We start from the raw sequence: 22165 nt of genomic DNA, 5'->3' as shown, positions 1-22165 counted from the left end.
AACCAGAGATGCACCAGAGAAGCTCTCTGTGATTAGTGGCGGAATGCTTGCTGGACCCGGAGGTCTTCCTGATTCAATCAGAGGTTCAGACTATGCTCACACTCACAAAAGAGCAGCCCCACAGCACAGCGCCAGTGAAAAAACTCCAATGCACACTACAGGGTCATGTACTGTAGCTCTTTCTGACTGCCTACATGTGAAATCACCTTAAAACCCCTCTTTCCTGTGGCTGCTCTGACTGGCTGTTTGGTTGGAGACTAAAAGGTCCAATGGAGCAGGGCGGGGAGGATCTGAACCTCTCCTTTCTGCTGGAGCATGAAAGAGAGATGATTCTGAAGGTGTTACAGAAGGACGAGAAGCTGAGGAAACGAGAGGAGAAAAGGATACGGTGAGTTACATTGAATGACTGAATGCCTGGTATTAGTCTCTCAACAAACCTTCTATGATTATGTCATGATTAGTGTGGTTGTCCTCACAGGGCAACCACACTTTAGTACTTGTCTGACTTTATTCCTTCCATCCATCCATCGTTCCATCTTTCTAGATAAACCTTTTTTAGCAGCGCTACTCTCCCCACAGTTTTGGTGACACGCACCACGGCCATATGCCAAATCGACCGGCATCATCAGGACACGTCTGGGTGCATTTTGCTCAGAGATACGTTATATATATAGCTTATAGCATTACTACTACAGAATGGTTAGCACGGCTCAAATAGGGACCAGTAAGACGCCCTAAGGGCAAGAAGCGACATAGTGTTCAAAAAGGGAGCACGCACATCCAAAACATAGTGATACCAGGTGCTGGGCAAAAAATACGTACAATTAAAGGAGAGGAATGTCCGCACACTGGATAGAAGCTCCCAGGAGTAGTTTTTTTATTTATGAAATCAGCGTGACAACGTTTCGACCCCTCTCGGAGTCTTCATCAGGTCTAAGTGAACACCAGAGTAGGCTAGCCAGTTAAATAACCGGAAGAAGCGACATAGGCCTGGGTGACAGCAGACTGCTGGGCGAGTACTGGGCTTTGGCATGGGAAAATAAATAAATATTGGCACTTTGGCTACAGTGAGTGCGGACGCTTCTTTGTCTTTTAAAGACTAAATTAATGGGATCAACTTTGACCAATGTAAAGGAAGTATTCGCACATCCACTGGATTCGGTTGCAGGTGCGTTAGACAGTGAACACTGAAGCAATCATGAAAAACAATTTCATGAACAAAAATCATGCACTATGCTCTTGCTCAGCTGCTCGTCCAGTGGGACGTTTCACTGGACCTTCATGTCCCTTCAACTTTGACCAAAAAAATGCACAGACCTGGTTGGTTGTTTAAGTTGGACAAAATGTGGCCATATTTTCCCAAATATGGAGATGACTGACATCTGACATCATAGATGTTTGATGTCATAGACCACATGAGACTGACACAATATTATGTCCATAATTGTATGGGCATTCCCAGATACGGGCTTAATATTGATGACACCATGGATCTCCATATATGGGTATAAAAGGGACATGGACGGAATTCATTTTCAACATCATTGTGATGTCAGAACAGGTCAGCTATATCCTTCTGCTGAGCTGGGATGAGGTGACATTGTGATGTCAGAAGAGTGATGGACAGACAGACAGACAGACAGACAGACAGACAGACAGACAGACAGACATAAGTTGGAGGTTTTCATACTAAGTAGTGACACGACACTTTACATTTACAATTAACAATTTAGGCATTTGGTTAATTTGGCTTATTCCAGAGCGACTTACAATAAGCAAGGTAATACGGTCACAACAAGGACTGACAGATACAGAGATATTTAACTGTGACTCGCGTCACGGCAACCACACTTCTCTCTTTCTCACACGTTCACTTCCATTTCTTTTCTCTTCCTCTGGTGCAGAAAGTTGAAGAATGAGCTGCTGGAGATCAAACGGAAAGGCTCCCGTCGGCCCCAGGAGGTTGGGGAACGCCAGTGTACCCTCTGTCTGAAGGCTTTGGGTTTGATCTTTGACCGCGGGGACCTCTGTGAAGAGTGTCAGCAGCGCGTCTGCAACGAGTGTCGCGTGAAACCTCCCAAAGGCCGCCAGTGGAAGTGCAATGTGTGTGCCAAAATATCGTAAGTGTGATCGGAACAAGTCGTTCTTAATGCACTGCATGATGGTCCAGGGGTTGCCCTTTAACATGGCATATTTGTCCGCATTAAGTACCATGCATAGTAGTACTTAAGGACCGCAGGAATACACAAGAAACGTAAGGGAGAGTGATTTAATCCGGTTCCTCCGGCCGTCCGGACGTAATTGATTGTCTCCGTAACCTTACGGACAACACTCAACCCGACGGATAAAAACCGATAAGAACGTACGTACACATGAACTACCCGTGGCGAACTTGTGTCAACCGTGGGGGCAGTAGAGGGAGAAATGTTTCGTCTTTTTTTCTTGTATCCATTTCGTAGGAGGAAGTAAAAAAAACAAACAAAAAAATCACAAGTACACTACACGCTGAACAGTGAACAGGCCAGGACGCAGACCCGCATGTCAGCCTAATCAGTGCTCTCTACCAGCTGAGCTCTCTCGAATGCGTCTCTCTCCACTCCCGTGCACGCGATTTTTTTGGTTTTGGGTAGGTTTGGGTGGCTACCGTGGCTCATTAACTGTCGGCGGTGACTAGCGCCGATGGTTAGTGTCGTTCAATCCGAGTGTATCCTCCAAGGGTGTCTATAAACCTCTCTGTCAACAATGTAGGCGCTATGTATGTAGCATGTAGCATTTGCTCATTAGGAAGATGCATTTGGGTGCCATCTAGTGGATATAGTATGTACATATAGGCTTTATTGAACCCTGTTACACAGAGACCGTACGGTAGTATGAATGTCAACGCAATTACCGTACGTACTGTCTCGCCCCCAAACGTACACAAAATCAACCATACGTAACTATAAATGGCCCTTTAGTTTGTGATGGCATGGGGTGCTTCAATCACCACTATGATGACCTCAAAGTCCAGAGCTTATATTATCTAAAGATAAGAAAGATTCAAGCATCAACTTGCCAGTATGGGCATCTGGTGGGGAGGGGTCGTGAGGGCAGATGTTGAAATGGATAATGTGTCTGCTTGGCAGGGAACTGAAGGTGGTCACAGGGGAATGGTTCCTGGAGGAAAGGTCCAAGCGGTTTGAGCAGGGGACTTTGCTCAGCAGTGATGTGGTCAAACACACCATCATTAACAGTCCCATGGGTGAGCATGATCATTATTAAAGTACCATACCGCCTGGCATCTTTAGTTCTTTAGGCTAGTGGGCGGACATCGTGAATGTGAAAGTTAACAGATGCAAAATGTCCCAAAACAACACATTATTTGTCTTGGGTTACATCACAACCTTAACAAAGACCTAACGTGCCCATATGTGGGTGCAATGCTGTGTATTATACTTTATAATATAAAGTACTAGATGGAACATCGGAACATCTACTGTAGTACTTTATTACATCTACCGGTAGTACTTTATTATATAAAGTACTAGATGTTCCCATCATGTCTCATCGCGTTCGGCAGTAATATAAAGTTTATTTTACTGACGAATATTTTATAAAGCAAGGTTTGTTTCGGTTTTGAAGAAGCCATCGATTCAGTTAATTTTGCAGTAAGAAAATCTACTTGCAGGGACTTGAAAATAGCTTGAGATAGCTTTTTTATTTTTGATATGACATACTGTATGGCCGAAGCACTGACTTTTATTGATACCAGTCTGGTTGGTTAACAACATACCATAAAAACCTACAAGCTAGATCTGCTATTGTCACTATGTATCTGACTATGGTACATTCATTGACCACTTCCCTGATTTTCATCCCAAGCCACTGAGGAGTCTCCAGAGAGAATTCCAACGCCACTAAAAGAAAATCCTCCTGAGCCTGACAGATGTGACACACCCAGATCAACCAAGAGTGCAATACAGAGCCTTATGGATGGTGCCAGGAGGAAGGGGTAAGAAGCGATCCATGTACACATACTGTACACGATATGTATGCATATACCGTACACAGTGCAATATTTAGTGTTAGTGCCTTTTCCCACTTCTTTTGCATAGCTGTACAAATTATGATGTTTTACAGGTTACTCTACAATAATATTTACATTTTACATGTTAATTTACAATGTTAGCAACTTAACTGTGAGGAGTGTACTGTGTCATATCCTGCCCTGTAAACTACACAGTGTTTGATTTAGTACATAATGCAGAATACAGTTGTGTTGATTGTTGCAGTGCTGGATGAAAGCACAAGAGGCAACTGGGCAATCTATTGATTGCTTTATTTTTCAGATAAACATTTGGTGCATTACCTGTGCTGCACTACCTGTGCTTAATTTCCCATGCAAACATCAATTCTCTTGGATGCCATATGTTTTTTTACAGCTATTATTCTCAGCACATATACAGTAGTATAGAGAGGAAAAGAAATGTGGACCATAATTCCTGTGTGTGTGTGTGTGTGTGTGTGTGTGTGTGTGTGTGTGTGTGTGTGTGTGTGCGCGCGTGTGTGTGTGTGTGTACGCGCTCGTGTGCGTGCTGGAGGATGAGAATGAATAAAAGGGGCAGTCGGCCTGGCTTAAAGCCAGAGAATGGTGTTGACAGTGTCAGCGTTCACTCTGCTCCTGATCCAGACACTCGCAGCGTCCGCTCTGCACCGGCTCCACGCTCACACAGGTGGGCATTTCAAGAGTTTCACTAAATATAATGGCATGCTCAAGGTTTTTTGTCAAAGTGTAGTTAGTATTGTAATTTAAAGCATTTAAAAACACAGATTGATTAGAAGTGTGGAAGAAAATTGATTTATGAGCCAAATCCAATCATCCCTGATTTATTCACGTATTAAATGTTTATGTTTGATATATGGCCAAAGCACTGACTAGATGACATTTATTGACACCAGTCTGGTTGGTTAACATACACCGTACAAAAGAACCTAAAACAATAAATCATGATTATTATTATGGGAAGCGTATACATTGTTGTTCTGTGAAGTTGTGCTATCTATCTCAGTGTTTCCAAAACAAGGGTCACAAGTAAAATCCGCTTTATGTTGTCAATTGTTTTTTATAATTATTTCAAAAGGTTTTAAAAAAAAAAGAAGAAAAAAATACCCCACTTTGAGAAGTACCCAGATTAGTAGCCTACAGCCGGGGTTTTCAAACTTTTTTTGACTCCCCTGTGAATAACTTTTTCATCCACGGCACCCCTGAATTACAACGTGATGCGTTGTGAGCTTGTAGAGCAGCTGTTTTTGGTGAAGTGAGTTGACGTAGATGGAAAAATAACTCATCAAGTACAGTGCAAATCAGGTCTGTTTTACTAAGCATAGATAGAGGGTCTAAGTGGTTAAACTGAAGTGATATACTTTGGGAAACCCTGGCCTACAGAATAAATGATAAAGTGCTGGTGTGACACTGTAAGGGTTTCCTTGTGTGTGTCCAGAGGCAGTGTTGTAGCGGTGGAGCCCTCTGGGGTGCCAACTGTCCCCAACAACCTTCGTTCCCAGGCGCTGGACACGTCCCCCACAGCCAGCAGCAACCGGAGGGTCAGGGTCAGCAACTGGACACAAACACACGCACGCACTCACGCACGCACTCACGCACGCACGCACGCACGCACGCACGCACGCACGCACGCACGCACGCGGATTCTGCCAAAGCATTGGCAGAATCCACCCGCATAGTTAGAATTAAAGTTCGGCGTGACCGCACCCTTAACCCCTTTTTTGACAGGTCCTCTAAGATTTTTTTAAAAACCTATGTTTCTATGTCAGCAATCTGGCCAGCCAAAGAAAAGGTCCTTTTCACTTAACTGGAGCTCAGTTAGTCTGCTCTTGAGAGACTACAGTGGTGCTCAAACCTTTTAGTGTCTAGGACCCCCAAAATGATATGTATTTGGCCACGGACCCCCATCTCAAAATATTTAGTTCCAGGGACCACCCAGAAGCAAATTTTTGTTACAAACGTTCGCTTAAAAAATACATATATTCAAAGATTTTCACACATTTTCACAACTTTTCAAAAATAGCAGATCTACAAGCTCGCAGCGCGGCACTCGGTGCCGCGCTGTGAGCTTGTATATCTGCTATTTTTCAATAGTTAAAGCATTCAATAATCCTAGGCCTAAATGGGTTAAGTAAAACATGTGAGTACCTCTTCCATCACTGAGTGTGTTTCCATGTGTCCACAGCCTGATGGAGCCGAGAGTGTTGCCAGTTACCATTCGGGTGATGGTGGGACTGAGAAGACGGCCGGCGGGCATCACAGGACAGAATGCGGAACCCCCGCCATCGCCGTGTCCAGGGCCTCCGTCTCATCAGGTACCGTATCTCCTAGAGTAGTGGTTCTCCTGTGTGAATATTTTGTTATTGTTGGATAAGATTTTGTCCACAATTCCATGCTGTATTGATGTTGGTACCATAGGAGAGATAACGGGCAAACCTTGATCAAAATAATAATTCTTCTACATTCTCTAATTGTGTTAGACTTCTTGTAAATTAAGTAATGCAGGTGTTTAACAATAATCTAACTCTTGAGAGCGTAAATGGGGAGCGTAAATAGGTTTCTTGAGAGTGTAAATAGGTTTCATTTTTTCTCAAGAGTTAAATCTATAAAGGTCCATTTGGTTACCAACTGTGCATAATTTAGCTGGGGACCACCTGGAACCCCCTCAAGGACCACTGATGGTCCTCTGTCCTAGACAAATCCACAGGGTCCTAACTGGGCTTGATACAGATATTGTGATATGAGACTACTACATAATGGTCACTCTGGGATCTTTGATGTGATAATATTGGGAAATGACATGATTGTAGTGTAGTCTTTACCGGGTTTTAATCACTTAAGCCCTGTTGTACTTTCACAAATTGTTCATACTTTTTAGAGAGATCTACAAGCTCACAACACACACGCACACGTACACGCACGCACGCACGCACGCACGCACGCACGCACGCACGCACGCACGCACGCACACACACACACACACACACACACACACACACTTTTTTGCTTTGCTTTAAACAAAAAATACCCTATAGCACCAACATTGCGAGACACGTTCTCCTGAACGTACACTATTGTTTCACAGCTTCATGGCCCGCATAACAACACTGGGGTAATTGAGTCACTGTGAGGAATGGAAATGCTGAAGTGCGTTCCCAGCAGACTTGTCATTTGACAGCAGAACGTATCCGTGTTGGCCTGTAAGGTCAGGTCCCAGTCGTACTGGCATACGAAAATACCATTGGATGGTAGTTCGTTTCAGACAATGAAGGGCTTGACAAGGGACAACATTACACATTCTAGTGTACAGAAGACACCCCTGCCCTCATGTAAATTACTCCTCTTGCTGTCCCTTCCTCCGGTTAAAATGAGTCTCTTTTTCTCAGTATCACAGCTCCAGGATAGTTGTCCACCACACAAACCTCTAAAATATCTGTTATAGGAGCAATGTGTGGTGCTTTGGCATATGTTAAGATTTAATTATCACTTATACATTACGTAATTAATTATACCTCTAATTATAATCACCAGGCAATCAATATCAAAAATACATTTCTCTCACTCTTTCTTCAAACTCCCAAACTCTCTCTGTGTAAGTAAGGGCTTTATTTATTTTTATTCTGAGATTAAAGTCAATACTTTGGGTCGCGGGTCTGTTAATGTTTATGTGTGAGATGTATCTTCCTCACAGGCTCTAGTGGCGCAATCGGTTAGCGCGCGGTACTTATAAGACAGTAACCAGCAGAGTGATGCCGAGGTTGTGAGTTCGAGCCTCACCTGGAGCATGAGAGTTTTAAATTCTAATCTCAAATGTAGATGAAATTACTATGTGAAATGTAGACTTTGCTCCTTCATTTCTCTCACTGTTTCTCCAAACTCCCAAACTCACCCTTCTCTCTGTGGAAGTGAGGGCTTTAGGGCCTTTATAATTTATTTATTCTAAGATTAAAGTCAGAATTTTGAGAATAAAGTCAACACCTCAGGTCTGTTAATCTTTATGTGTGAGTTGTGTATACTTCACAGGCTCCAGTGGCGCAATCGGTTAGTGCGCGGTACTTATAAGACAGTAACCAGCAGAGTGATGCCGAGGTTGTGAGTTCGAGCCTCACCTGGAGCATGAGAGTTTTAATCTCTAATCTCAAATGTAGATGAGATTTCTACAGTATGTGAAATGTAGGCCTCATCCCTCCCTTCTCCGAAGCCTCTAATTATCTAATAATATAAACCCCCCCCTAGGGTTCCTTGCCGCAACCAGCACAACTACCTGTCACCTTTCCTATGGAAAGTACTAACACATTATGCATATGTGACTTTACTCTGACAGTAATCTCGGAAATGAACTCCTCCCGTACCTCCTCTGTCTGTCATCAGATCATAGTCGTTCCGAGATGGACCTGTCAGCTCCCGCTTCTGAACACAGCGACGACGCCTTCAGCCTCAGAAGCCGCTCTGTCCCCGGACTCAATGAAACGGTACGCAGCATCAGTCCCCCCTCTCAGTTGTCTCTGAACTGTTCACCAATCACTGGCTGGATCTCGCCAGCGGACCTCACCTCAAACCAATCACAACAAAGACCGCTAGTACCGCGTCCATAGTGGTGTTCACTGAGCTAATCGAATCTGATCTTTAATTTATGCAGTGTCAATTATGACCTCTCTTATAATCCATATATTTTCATATCTTTAAATTCTCACGGTAATGAGCAGCGTGCTGGTTAACTCGATGTGATGTGTCAGTTGAATTAAGAATTAAGTGCGCTGCAGCTGGCTCACTTCAAAGCTTGTGAAATAGTAGCTAGCTAGATAGATAGTGGTGGTCTGGGACAGGTGAAGGACCTAGTAGCATAGCACTGCATTGTCTCTTTATTTACTTAGTGTGTTTACTTAGACTTTAAAAGCAGCTCATTAAAACACAGGCTCGTAGACCCACTCAAGCCTACATAAACACACCCACTTATACATACAAGTACAGTTCAATATATATATATATATATATATATATATATATATATATATACTGTATATATATATAAACACCTGGATTTTGTACTCGAGTCTCCCGTATGAAAGTCTAACATCTTAACCACCAGACCAAAGGGACATCCCCTTGGACTGGAGGAGATACTAGACTTTTGAGGCCATCAGGCTGAGGCAGTGAGTCACTCTGCTACATACAGTATGCATTTTTATATTGTGGGAAATTTCATTATTTTTCATATATATTTTTTGTTTTAGTTTAGATTTATATGGCATACAGCTCATAAAAATGCAGAGTTGCAGTGTGAAATTTCCCATAGTCAGTGATGATTTGGGATCCTATGGCACCTGCTGCTTCCAATGCTTTTTTACACAATATAATTTTTTTAAGACAAAGCTGTATGTATACTGTATATATATATATAGTATATATAAAGTATTTCTAGTTGAGGCTGGGAATGCGCAGTGCCTGTGACTAAACTCATTTTTACACACAAGTACACACACAGACCCCCACGGACATTCACGTTTACTGTACAATTGTTAGTCGGCAAGTAATCAAATTATTTCATTGCACACAGTCATTTAGGCCTAACCTATAGTTAGGCCTAAATCAGAAATTAGCCAACAAAAACAAATTTGTTGCTACATACTGTACATGTACTGTAAGCCCCTCCCATACACTAAAATGTGTACCCGGCCTGATTGGGTTAAGGAAACGGACTGCCTCCTCCCACACAGATATACTGCATGTTGTGTTGACTGTGATTCTGTGAATCATGCCAGTTCCAAGAATATTCTGCGATATATATTTCAAACCTCGCCCTTTCCTTTGGCTGAATGCGTTTCCCCACAGGAGTTTTCTGATGAAGACGAAGACATTGATGCTCTGATGTCTGCCCACAGCCAACCCACCGGTCGCCGCAGTGCAATGAGCAATGCAGTGTCCACGGTAACATCCGTGCTGAAACTAATGTTGTACAAACACAAAACGCAACCTTTGATAATGGACACAATTGCCGGGGGCTCCTGCACAGTTAGAGCACACAAGGGACGGGCGATACAAACACGCACAAATACATCAACATATACACATATATTTCCTGCAAACTTACTTACACTCATAACTTTGTTTTTATCTGGTGTAAACCAGATCTTTAAAGAGATGATTTTCTGGCGAGACTTTCAGGAGACTTTCAGGCGACCTATTTGCCGATTGGCTGTCCGTGTCACATGGTAACCGAGCTAGTTTCATGATTGGCCAGGCCCTGTGGTCACACATTTCTGGACACCAATGTCTGTGTAACATACATGCATTCATACAACTGCGAGTCTGCCGCTGCGTGCTTGATTTGGCTGTACACGCTGACTTGTTCATCAGGAAACATGCTCCCTCGTCGATTGGATTTTACAAAACAGACCCGCGTCGTCACATTGAATCCTGTTTAAGAAGAGCTTAAAACACAACTTTCTAATGTTACATTGATGACGTGAGGAACGCTAAAGTCGTCTTGGTTACATAGTAGGCTATGCGAAAATAACAAAGCTCAGAGTCGCAAATTCAATGATCGCTGCATCAGCACACACAAAACACGGGCGTGAGAGAAGTAAATGAATGAAATGGACATCACGTTTAGACGATTCAACGATTCCAAAAGTCATACGATTGGAAGTTATTGCTACATGCGGCTACATGCGTCTCATGCTGGTTTTGTTAGGCAACAGCCAGGGTCCAGGGAGTGCACAGAATTTTAGAGAGGCATGGGCTGACATTTCTAAAAGGGCCTTTTCATACGGATAAAAGTTAAGGGCTCAAGCCCCTTTTGCTGTATGTGCGCACGTGCCTGGCGACCAGCGCATCACATTACAGACTTATAATTTCAATCCGTTTCTTTGCAAAAACACATTTCTTTTAGAAAACATTTGTATTCTTGTTTCTCCCAGTGTTATGGTTTTTAATGTGTAAATATAGCACTTTATTATGGGGAAAAACGTGTGTAGGCCTATTTTCCTTCTTTAAATCGCTAAAATAGCGCATTTTTGAACACATTTCCTTAACGGTTAACGGTTAATTAACTGATAAGGCCTGACGGTTATCGGTTAAGAAAAAATCTCCATTTGGCCATCCCTAGACATATAGCCTACAGTAAGTTAGAATATTATGAAATATACATGAGAAAGAACACCAACACTAACTTCAACACACCAATACACCAGATTTTAAATTGACTGTGTGTCGATTCTTGTTTTACAATAAGGGTTCATATTTTAGATAGTCATTAGAGAAAAGAAAAGATGAGTGTTAAAAAAAAAATATTTTACTTCTTTCTATCGTTTTAGTGATTTTTGATTTATGCAAGTGTCTAAATATGTATTTTTAGACACAATAAGCACATTCCCAAGATGCACCGCAATCCTTCATGGGCACATGTGACTTATTGGGGGCTGGTGTAAATAGTAACAAAGAAATTGCCGGCTTATTGTGTCTAAAAAGACATATTTAGCCATTTGTAAGCATGCCCCCACCCACTGAAATCAAAATACTAAAATCGCTAAAACGATAGAAAGCAGTCTTTCTATCTCATCTTTTCTTTTTTCTAATTACAATCTAAAATATCAACCCTTGTTGTAAAAAAACAAAGTTGTCCTTAAGGCATCTGACAAGTGAATCAGTTGTTCCAGGCATACTGCTTTGTAAACAAGCTGGTTAGTTTAATGAACATCAAAAGCCAGCTTTGGAATTCTGTTGTATTTGCTCACCAGTTTTTACACTGAGCTACATGTGTGCATGGGTATGTCTCTGCAATGCAAACCCACCCTTCCAAGTAACACTTGGGCTGGTATACCATCTAGCTACTATGTACATTGTAAGAACAATTGGCTTATCTCATGAGTCATGCCGTGTTTATTGTTCTGGTCACTGAACTAACATTTACGGATGGCAATGAAACAGAGCAGGTAAATAGGAGATTCAGCCACCCTGCCCGTTTGACTTTTGTTGAGTCATCTTGATTCTTGGTTGAAAAATCTTTGGAGGAAGAAGGAATTTATAAGGGAAATGATTAATATCAGACTATCAGATAGACCTCTCACAAATACATTTTTGTCCAGTTACAGGAATTCAAATGTTATTAAATAGGCGTGAGATAAAAGAGCTTCCTGTGGGAGAACAATCAAATGTTCAATTGTGATGCCATATATGAGAATAGGATTGAGAATGTGGTTAAAACTGTAAGTGGGTTTATTACACAATGAGAGAAGCCATTTGAGTCTAGTGATGAGATACAAAGCTTTAATTATCAACATCCATGTAAATACTATTTCCTACTATAATTACTTTATGCGTATTGCACCTGATAGACACTCTTGAAAATCGGCATGCTAAACTATAAGAAATAAATAATTGTCTGTAATGTTTTCCAGCTTGGATGTGAAATTCTACAATAACAAGGCTTTCATTAGATTAGATGTCTCAAGGAACATATCGTTGTTTTTGAGTAGATTCGTGTAAATGAGCATTGTCTTCATGATTTTTCAGTGAGACAAAATAGATCAGTACGATAGCCTGATATTAAGTATTATACCAATACAGCTTTAGATGACAGAGATCTAATGTTTAAGAGCCCACGTTGAATTCTTTGTCGTACTACTGCAGTGGTTGTGTCAATTTCGATTAGGTTTTTATTTATAACTTCTCTTCTGTTTACTTTTAATTCAACTGATTTAAGTGATCGGGGCAGACGCAGTCTCTATGGGGGCTTTGGGTGATTAACTGCTTTAATGGAAGCGCAGAGAAACATGTAGAACTGCAACTCTGCCTCCTGGTCCCAGCTCTGGGTTGTCATGAATTTGGTTTACTAATGAACTTATTTCAATATTTATAGATATAAATGAGAGCAGCACAACCCAGTGTGGAATGTATGCTGTCTCCCTTAATCAGACCAGGTTTTACCCAGAGAGTCTGCCAATTATTTACAGTATGAAGCATTTGCTGGACACCACCTCGACAGCCAGCAGTTGAATGTTGACATACAGAACGGCTGTACTGTTCATGTCATCGCTGGTCAGATTTGGCAGGGGAAAACTATGGATTCCAACATTCTCTTGGCGTAAATGGGAGTCGTTACTACCAACGTTAATAATAATGTGACCATATTATCCTTTAGCCAGTAGTTTTACATTTGATTCAAGTATCGCTCACTCTGTCTCAGGGAATACATTTAACCGGTGTTGCTAACGTCACGTTTCTCACGATAGAGCTGCCAGTTACCAGAATTGTATTCTCAGTGGGTGTGTCACTGAGTGGGGAAAGCATAGTCTAGACTACAGTCCCCCCAAAGAAAGAAAGAAAGAAAGAAAGAAGACTAGTTCATCGTTTTATTTTTCAATAATTGAAAACAAGAATTTTGAATTTGGGGGCAATAACATTTTAAGTAGGCAATAAAATGTCTTTGTCAGGATTGTCAGGATTCAGTAGTATTCTTCCTGCAATTTGCCAATTACATTTTGAGATATCTTGTGTGCAAATGGACACAATGGGGTCAACAAAATCAATAGGGGTCATCTTCCGGAGAGCATGGAGATAGACAGCAAATTCCATGTCTTGTTAGGGACCAAAGTGTTGGACGGGCAGGCAGACCAAACAACCAACATAGCCGTCCTGAGATAAACATTATTGGAAGATTCAATAGACATACAACACAAAACAAATCATTTGACCATACATTAGTGTTCAGCGACAATATGCTTAGCCAATAACGTGGTTTTGAATTGACTGGCTGTCCGGAGTGCCCTTGTTTATATCTCAGGGGAGTCCAGATGAGTTGTACCCTGTGGTCTCATCTGATAATCACCATGGTAACCCTATGTAATGTGGTTTCTGGCTGTAGACAGGGTTCTCTGGAGCTGCATGTCACAGAATTACATTTTCTTATCTCTTTTTCTCCTTTTTCTGGTGGTTATGTCTTTCTTGCTTCTACTACTGGCTTCTAGTCTTCTACTCCTGCCTCAGAGCGAAGGTGGAGCTACCTCAATGTCCCTGACTCAGATGCCGAGACTGTAAGTCTCACCCTTTTCTGTGTGTGTGTGTTCAACATGGCATCATGGCACATTGTAAGGCTAATGAATACTTTCTTGTTGTATTACTGCCTCAACATCTTTTCTGTTTGGCCAGTAACACAGTCATACAACAAATATAATTGAGGGTAACAGGAAGAGTGGACAGTCTGGACACCTCAATGTTAAATTGGCTATATTTTCCAAAATGTTAAGTAGTGTATTTACTGTAAATCATGTAAAGTATACATGATTAGAACATGCTTGAATATTTGACAATAAAGCCTAATATTTCTACAATTGCTACTAATTGCAACAAAACCTGTATATCCAGTCATTTTTACCCATCAACAAAAAGTTGATGGGTAAATTTAGGTTAGAAGAACACAAATATTCTTCTGTGCATGCTAGAAATGCTATGTGCTGTGTGTGTGTGTGTGTGTGTGTGTGTGTGCGTGTGTGTGTGTGTGTGTGTGTGTGTGTGTGTGTGTGTGTGTGCTGTTTCTAATGGATGAGCTGCTGAATCTATTTCCTCAAAAACTAAGCTCCTTAAAGTGGCCATTCATCACTTCATCTCTCTCCAGGAAACAAATAAGGTAGACATGAGTAGAAGCCTTGCTCTTTATTTGACAGAGGCCTTAAGTCCTCTCCGGAAGGGATTAGTATCACCATGGTGGGTCCTGTAATTGGATTTCTTTATTACTAACTCCACGGATTCAATCATGTCAGAACATTATCATCAATTTCATCCTCTTACCTCATACAGTGTAAGAAAGTGCAAGTTATTCAGATTTCATAATACCTTCTGTAGATTGTGGCATTAAAAATGATACCGATGTTAGGGCGCCCGCTGGCCTACTGTTCCGAGCGCACTTAGGCATTGCCACAAACAGCCACATAGGCATTCCCGATTCCCGATCCGGAAGACCTTTGCTGCATGTCACTTCCCGTCTCTCCCCCCATTTCCTGTCAGTCTACTGTACTGTCCTATCAATAAAGGCATAAAAGCCCCAAAACAAATCTAAAAATAAATAAATAATGATACCGATAAGGTACACAAACCTACAGTAGGTTTACCTTATGTCTTCTGGAGAGAGCCTTTGTCTTTATTTTGGTTCTATTTGTAATATTGTGTGTTCCCTTGCTGCCATTTCCCTTCTGGACTAACCACTTCCTTCATCTCCCTTTAGTATAACTATCGTGTGTGTTCTTTTTCCATTTGATTCCTTTCTTTTGTTCTGTTTTATATGTCCTGCCTCCTCACCCTGCCCCCCTCTCCCTCTCTCTCTCTCTCTCTCTCTCTCTCTCTCTCTCTCTCTCTCTCTCTCTCTCTCTCTCTCTCTCTCTCTCTCTCTCTGCCTCACAGAGCAGTATAAACAGCATGATGAGCATGTACAGTGAGACTGGTGACTATGGCAACGCCAGGGTAAGCGGCGAGATGCTGTTGAACATCAGCTACAGCTACAAAACTGGTGCCCTCAATGTGTTGGTGAAAGAGTGTCGTAACTTGGCTACAGGGGACGAGAGAAAGCAGCGCACAGATGCGTAAGCGAGTGCACGTGCACGCACACGCACACGCACACACACACACACACACACACACACACACACTCTGGGGGGGGGGACCCAGAGTCTATCTCCTCTGTTATGTATGTCTCTTCCATTGCAGCTATGTCAAGAGTTACCTGCTTCCTGACAAGTCTCGCCAGAGTAAGAGGAAGACCAGCATCAAAACCAACACCATAAACCCTGTCTTCAATGAGAATATGAGGGTGAGGGGCCGAAAGACTCAATAAGCATGGCCTTGTAATTTAGCCATAAGGTATAACTTTAAGTAGACTTAACCACTTTAAGCCTGGCTAAAGTCTAATTGCGTCATGATGCCTTATGAGCTTCTAGATTTAAAAAAGTGCTGAAGTGGTTATGGTTAGCTCAAGTAAACCATTTTAAAAAACTGAGCCAATTGAGTCTTACTAAACCCAAGACAACAAAGTAATACATAAGGAATTGTAAAGTAAGCTAGGTCTAAATAGCCTTGGAAACCAACTGTTCACGAGCCACAGGTTCGACATACAAGTTTGACATACAAGTATGTCCTAATGTCCTAAAATGTCCTAATGTTACTAATACTCTTTCTTGTTCTCTAGTATGTGATTAGCCACTCACAGCTTGAGACTCGAACCCTACAACTGTCTGTGTGGCATCATGACCGCTTTGGCCACAACAGCTTCCTGGGGGAGGTGGAGTTGACCTTTGACTCCTGGGAGTTTGACTCCCAGTTAGAGGAGTGGTACGCTCTGATGCCCAAGGTACAAACAGGCACTGCGATGAGCGCACACGCACGCATGCAAGCATGCACACACACGCAAATGGGTAAATCTTATATAATTAAAGTGACTTTTCTGCAGGCAGAGAGCTGTATGGACTCCATGATACAGTATAAAGGAGAACTGACCCTTGTTTTGAAGTATATACCTGCTGAGAAGAACCTAATGCTGCCAGTGGACCAAGTGCAAGGTAAATCTATAAATGATATAATTAATGTGCAGGATATTTATTTTGAGCGTTGCTAACCGGTCTGGTTATAATCTGGTTTCGTCTGTATGGCATATATCCCGCATCTGTATGTACATATGTCCTGCCCCATCCCACATTGTCCAAATGAAATGAACTCATATAGCAACGCTCACTTCACACTGGGTGTGAAGTGAACAAAACAAAACAAAAAAAGCAGAGAAATCCCTTTTAGAATCACCTCTGCAGCGTTTCTGCCTTGCAGCAAACCTGTTTGTTTAAAGAAATGTACGCCTGAGGATGCGACCTTCACTTAAAGTACCTTGAGTACATTTGAGCCGAGGAGTGTACAGTACCAGTGCAATGACTCATGCTTTCACTTTCCGGTGTTCCAATGTACTTATTTATTTTCTTTCCACAGTAAAGAAGGGGTTCCTGAAAGGCAAGAAGACCAGCAGCTTCACGCCCCCTAAAGGGGGCATGGTTGAGCTCCTGGTGAAAGAGGCAAAGAATCTAACTGCAGTCAAATCTGGAGGCACTTCTGATCCTTTTGTCAAAGGGTGAGTTGCTTTATTGTTTGTTTGTTTGTTTTTTGCCATTTAGATCTGGAACACATCCATGTAACCACTTTAACCATTATTTTATGCTTAACTATTAAAAAATAGCAGATATACAAGCTCACAGCGCACAACCGAGTGCTGCGCTGCAAGACTATTTTAGAAAAATCGTGAAAATGTGTGCAAATCTTTGAACGTATATAGTTTTAAAGCCAACATTTGTAACGCAAATCTTTCTTTCTCGTCGCTGGAAAAATATATTTTGAGATGGGGGTCCTCAGTCAAATACATATAATTCTAGGGGGTCCTTGACATGAAAAGGTTCAGCACCGCCGATATAGAAACATACGTTTTTCAAAAAACCATTAGGATTTAGAAGACATTTTTAGGTATGTTTCAGGTCTTTAATCCTGATGTGTGAAGTCCTTCACAACGGTGTTTCTCAAATGGATTTCAGGGACTCTCTAGGTTCCTTTATGGGGGTCTAAATTGACCCTTATAATTTTGTAACTTTGACAGCGTACCTAACAGGTCCATTCGGTTTCATTTGTTAAGGGGAGACCTTAAAATGTCAAAGTTTGAGAACCACTGCTTCACAACATGCAACAAAAGCTGCCTGCATAATCAATGCAAACAGCTTTTGCCCCAAGTGAGATATACAGTATGTGTTCTGTTCTTTCTGTCAAGGTACCTGCTCCCGGACAGCAGCAAGACAACAAAGCACAAGACGGCGGTGGAACGAAGGACTGTGAACCCCGAGTGGAACCACACCTTCACTTACTGCGGCCTCCAGCCTGGAGATCTGAATAACGTGACTCTGGAGCTCACCGTCTGGGACAAAGAGGCCCTGGCCAGCAATATCTTCCTGGGCGGAGTGAGGTTGGGGGCCGGCACAGGTGTGTATGCTTATGGGTTAATTCCAACGTATTACGGCATGGGGCATGCTGGTTTTTAGTATTGATCAGTGGTGGAAAAAGTACTCAACATTTCTTACTTTAGTAAAAGTATCAATACTGCAATGTAGAAATACTCTGCTACAAGTAAAAGTCCATAATTCAAAATGTGCTTAGAAAAAAATAAAATAGACGATCTACAAGCTCACAATTCTTCTCATTGCGATGCATTGTGAGATTGTAGATCGGCTATTTTCAAATGGCCGAAATGTATAGAGGGCTGAAGTGGTTATGTATGTTTTGTAATAATAATCTACAAAGTAACTAGTAACTAAAGTTTTCAAATACATGTAGTGGAGTGAAAGTACAATATTTGGATCCAGGATGTAGTGGAGCGAAAGTAAAAGTATTGGAAGTTGTTAATACTCCAGTGAATTACAAATACCTCAAAATCGTACTTAGGTACAGTACTTAGGTACAGTACTTAGGTACATGCACTTAGTTCCTTTTTTCACCACTGGTATTGATAATTAAATAGTTTTTTTGTGTTTATCATCTGGTGTAATATGCACAATAATCCCTGCTACTGTAGTGTGGGTTCACTAGTAGTGAGAAAATATTAATGAGAAAGTTCCTTGTCTAGTGTAGAAGAAATATTAATAAAGCAAAACAAATGGCCTGTGCATTTCCTGTCCCCCCCCAGGCATTAGCTATGGGAATGAAGTGGACTGGATGGACTCGTATGGGGAGGAACAGCGGGTGTGGCAACGCATGATCGAAAACCCAGAGGTCCCTCAGGAGTGTACACTGATGCTGAGGTCCAGCATGCACAAGCACAACACATGAGCAGGACGGATGGAGAGAGAGAGAAAAGACGAGAGGGCAGGAGAGAAAGAAAGGGTAGGACGGCGGGCAGGGCACAAACGCAAGACGAAGAAATGAAGGACGATGAGAAGGAATACATCGAATCAGTCAATGGCTGATGGAGTTCCATGTTCTATTCTGCAATACAGAGACGATGACGTGCCCCTACTTCCTGCCCTCTCGGCCACCATGTAGAGAACCCTTCTCCTTTATAGACCAACCAATCATGCCTTACATACTCACCCCCATGTTCCTCTCTACCCTCCAAAGTATCTACCCATGATGACCAAGCACTGCTACTACCGCCGTATTGTGTATATTAATTTTCATGTACTTTATGTAGCCTGATTTACGAAATAAGCACACAGTGTGACTCCTCGTTGTCCGTCCGACGTCTCCTGTGGTTTCTGTACGCCGGTCATTTCTTCTGCTTGTGGTGACAACTGACAGAGACCATTTGCAAAGTGTTAAAGAGTTTGATCATTGCATGCGAGAGACCTGTATACATTCCATTTAGCCTACAGGCAACCAAATTGTGTACTGATGGGAAGCGCATAATATATGAAGCACACATTGAGAACTGTCGCACCAAAAAATGGCACAAAGTTTAAAGATGACATATAACAATTTAGTAGACATAATGCTCAATTTACAAACACTGTATCAGTGAGATCATGGAATACGTTTCACATTCCAAGGAAATAAAGAGGTTGCAGACACAAAGGCCAGATCAAGCACTGATTATATCAATACATTGATATCCACTCTGTGGAAAACATCTCTGGAAAGGTGGTGTATGGCAGTGGTTTGCAAACGTTTTAGCTCGAGACCCAAAAAAGAGAAATTAGACACTTGCCCGGGACACAAACTAGGGAAAACAGCAGATCTACAAGCTCACAACGCATAGCTTCGTTGTAAGCTTGTAGATCGGCTATTCTCACTGCTTCTTAAACATTTGTTTACTAATTTATGTCATTTCATTTCTTAGATTTTTTTTATTTTATTTATTGATGAAAAATGCTGCTTTTTTGGGAATGTTTTGGGAAAATGTTTTGAAATAGATAATAATTAAAAACAAAATGTAGGAAATAAAAAATAAAGGAACCCATAAAAATGTGTCCGCGACCCACACATGGGTCCTCCTCCCGACCCAGTGTTTGGGAACCAGTGGCGTACGGTGTAAGCATTACAGCTCCAAGCCTAAGTGTATGTGTGAGCAACAGTGTGGGTCTGGTGTGTTGCAGGATGAGCAGGGGCGTCACACCAAATTCTGGGCCCTGGGTACAAGGATTCACTGCTGGGCCCCCCATGAATGTTAACTATTGAAAAATAGCAGATATACAAGCTCACAGCGCGGCACCGAGTGCCGTGCTGCGAGCTTGTAGATCTGCTATTTTTGAAAGATCGTGAAAATGTGTGCAAGAAACTTATGTTTCTATGTCAGTGGTGCTCAAACGTTTTCATGTGAAGGACCCCCAAGATGATATGTAGTTGGCCACAGCTAGACCCCCATCTCAAAATATTTAGTTCCAGGGACCCCTCCCCGGAAGCAAAATTTGAGTTACAAATGTTCGCTTAAAAAATACATATTCAAAGATCTGCGCACATTTTCCCGACTTTTACCGAAAAATAGCAGATCTACAAGCTCGCAGCGCGGCACTCGGTGCCGCGCTGTGAGCTTGTATATCTGCTATTTTTCAATAGCTAAAGTTACTATAGGGCCCCTCCACCTTGGGCCCCGGTAACTCAGTCCCACTTTCCTACCCCTTGTGACGCCCCTGAGGATGAGTCACAGCGGAGGCAAGACCCCCGCATCCAAGGGGAACATAATCATCGACTGTCACCCCATCTCTGTTACCCGGAGGCTGTGTTCTCCATCCCAACAGATTCCCATGATGAATCATGTAGTTCAGGAAAGTGTTTGTTAACGGGCTGTGCCATCATTCACGGAGGCCAGCCCTGCCCCAGTTGTCCTTGAAAAAATCCTACGCTCTAAACTCTCGGAGTAAACAAGTATCTAATCGTACGTACACAATAATGGTAATAATATGTGACATCCATCCACCGTATATAGTATACTGTAGATGAGAGACCAGTGCAATACCTGACTAGTGAGGAAACTCTAGACTTGCAGCATGTACTACTGTATATCTGTTGTGTGTCTGCAGAAATGGGTCTGATATAGCATCAAATTAACTGTAATCAAACTTATTTTGTCTCAAATGTGTTACAGGAATATTTTGAAATAAAAAAACACATCTTTCCACAGATTGCCTCCTTCTGTTCTTAGATACGTGTAGACATACAGTATACTGTAGAAAGATAGATAGAAAGAAAGAATGATTAGTTAACAATTAGTCTGTTGATTAGCTAGCAAAACTAAAATAATATAATCTCTCTCCATTGCTTTAGTTTCTATTATTATTTGCATTGAAGAAACTGGTTTAACAGTAGCATAAATCTTCGGTTTCTGGTGTCCACAATCAGCTTGTCATCATTGAGTACCTGCTGAAAGTTGCCTTAGGGCAGTTGCGGAATTGTGTTGACTCCAATGGAGAGAGAAGAGCATCATCAACTCCTTTATTCTATTGACAAGCGAACTGTAGCAGGTGCCTGTGCACTGCCTGTGTGGTGGCTGTCAATGCACCAGCCTCTTAGCATTCCAGTGACAGACAGGCAGTGGAGTACTCAACCCCAGCACTTGAGTCAAAGTATAGATACGCCTGGTTAAATATTAGTGCTTGCTTTCAAAAATACTCAATTGAATTGAATTGAAAAAATACATGCTTAAAAAAGAAATACTTAAGTATCCAAATAACAAAGTACAATTTATTTTTTAAAATCAATGCATTGCTGTTTTGAATTGTATTGAGTATTTCCTCCCAACATCTAAGATTTCAAATAATCAATCAATAGTGAAAATAGCAGATCTACAAGCTCACAACATTTCGACACGTTGTGAGCTTGTAAATCGGCTATTTTCGCTATATTTGAAATACTGAGTGGTTAATTCATAATGTACTTTTCCTAGAAATGTTGTGGAATATTTGACTTTAAAATGTGAATGTCATAAGTGTTCAAAAATACAAACACTCAATCAGGTAATATTACTCAAAGAATGTGTACAGTACTCAGTAAATGTACTTGATTACTGTCCACCACTGCAGACACTCAGGTGTTAATGTTTGAGAATGAAAATCATTGGGCTTCACAGAATGATCCTTTTACAGAACCCTGTAAGTGCTCTGTAAGTGAGTGATTGTG

The 22165-nt window shown here is 41.7% G+C and overlaps 1 protein-coding gene across 1 annotated transcript; it reads left to right on the top strand.

Moving 5' to 3' along the window:
• Positions 1-269: 269 nt before the first annotated feature.
• Positions 270-18883, top strand: sytl5 (synaptotagmin-like 5; the record flags this gene model as incomplete). Its single annotated transcript, XM_080753566.1, has 17 exons — positions 270-388; positions 1905-2120; positions 3126-3241; positions 3862-3991; positions 4581-4712; positions 5481-5589; positions 6228-6357; positions 8414-8514; positions 9875-9970; positions 14011-14076; positions 15440-15618; positions 15743-15845; positions 16221-16382; positions 16482-16590; positions 17009-17147; positions 17832-18040; positions 18741-18883. The coding sequence occupies 17 exons, from the start codon at positions 270-272 to the stop codon at positions 18881-18883; spliced, it is 2259 nt and encodes a 752-aa protein (XP_080609692.1).
• Positions 18884-22165: the final 3282 nt, after the last annotated feature.

Source organism: Nannobrachium achirus (genome assembly GCF_963921795.1).
Source record: "Nannobrachium achirus genome assembly, chromosome: 22".
Taxonomy (NCBI): Eukaryota; Metazoa; Chordata; class Actinopteri; order Myctophiformes; family Myctophidae; genus Nannobrachium; species Nannobrachium achirus.
This window is presented reverse-complemented; position numbering and strand designations above follow the sequence as displayed.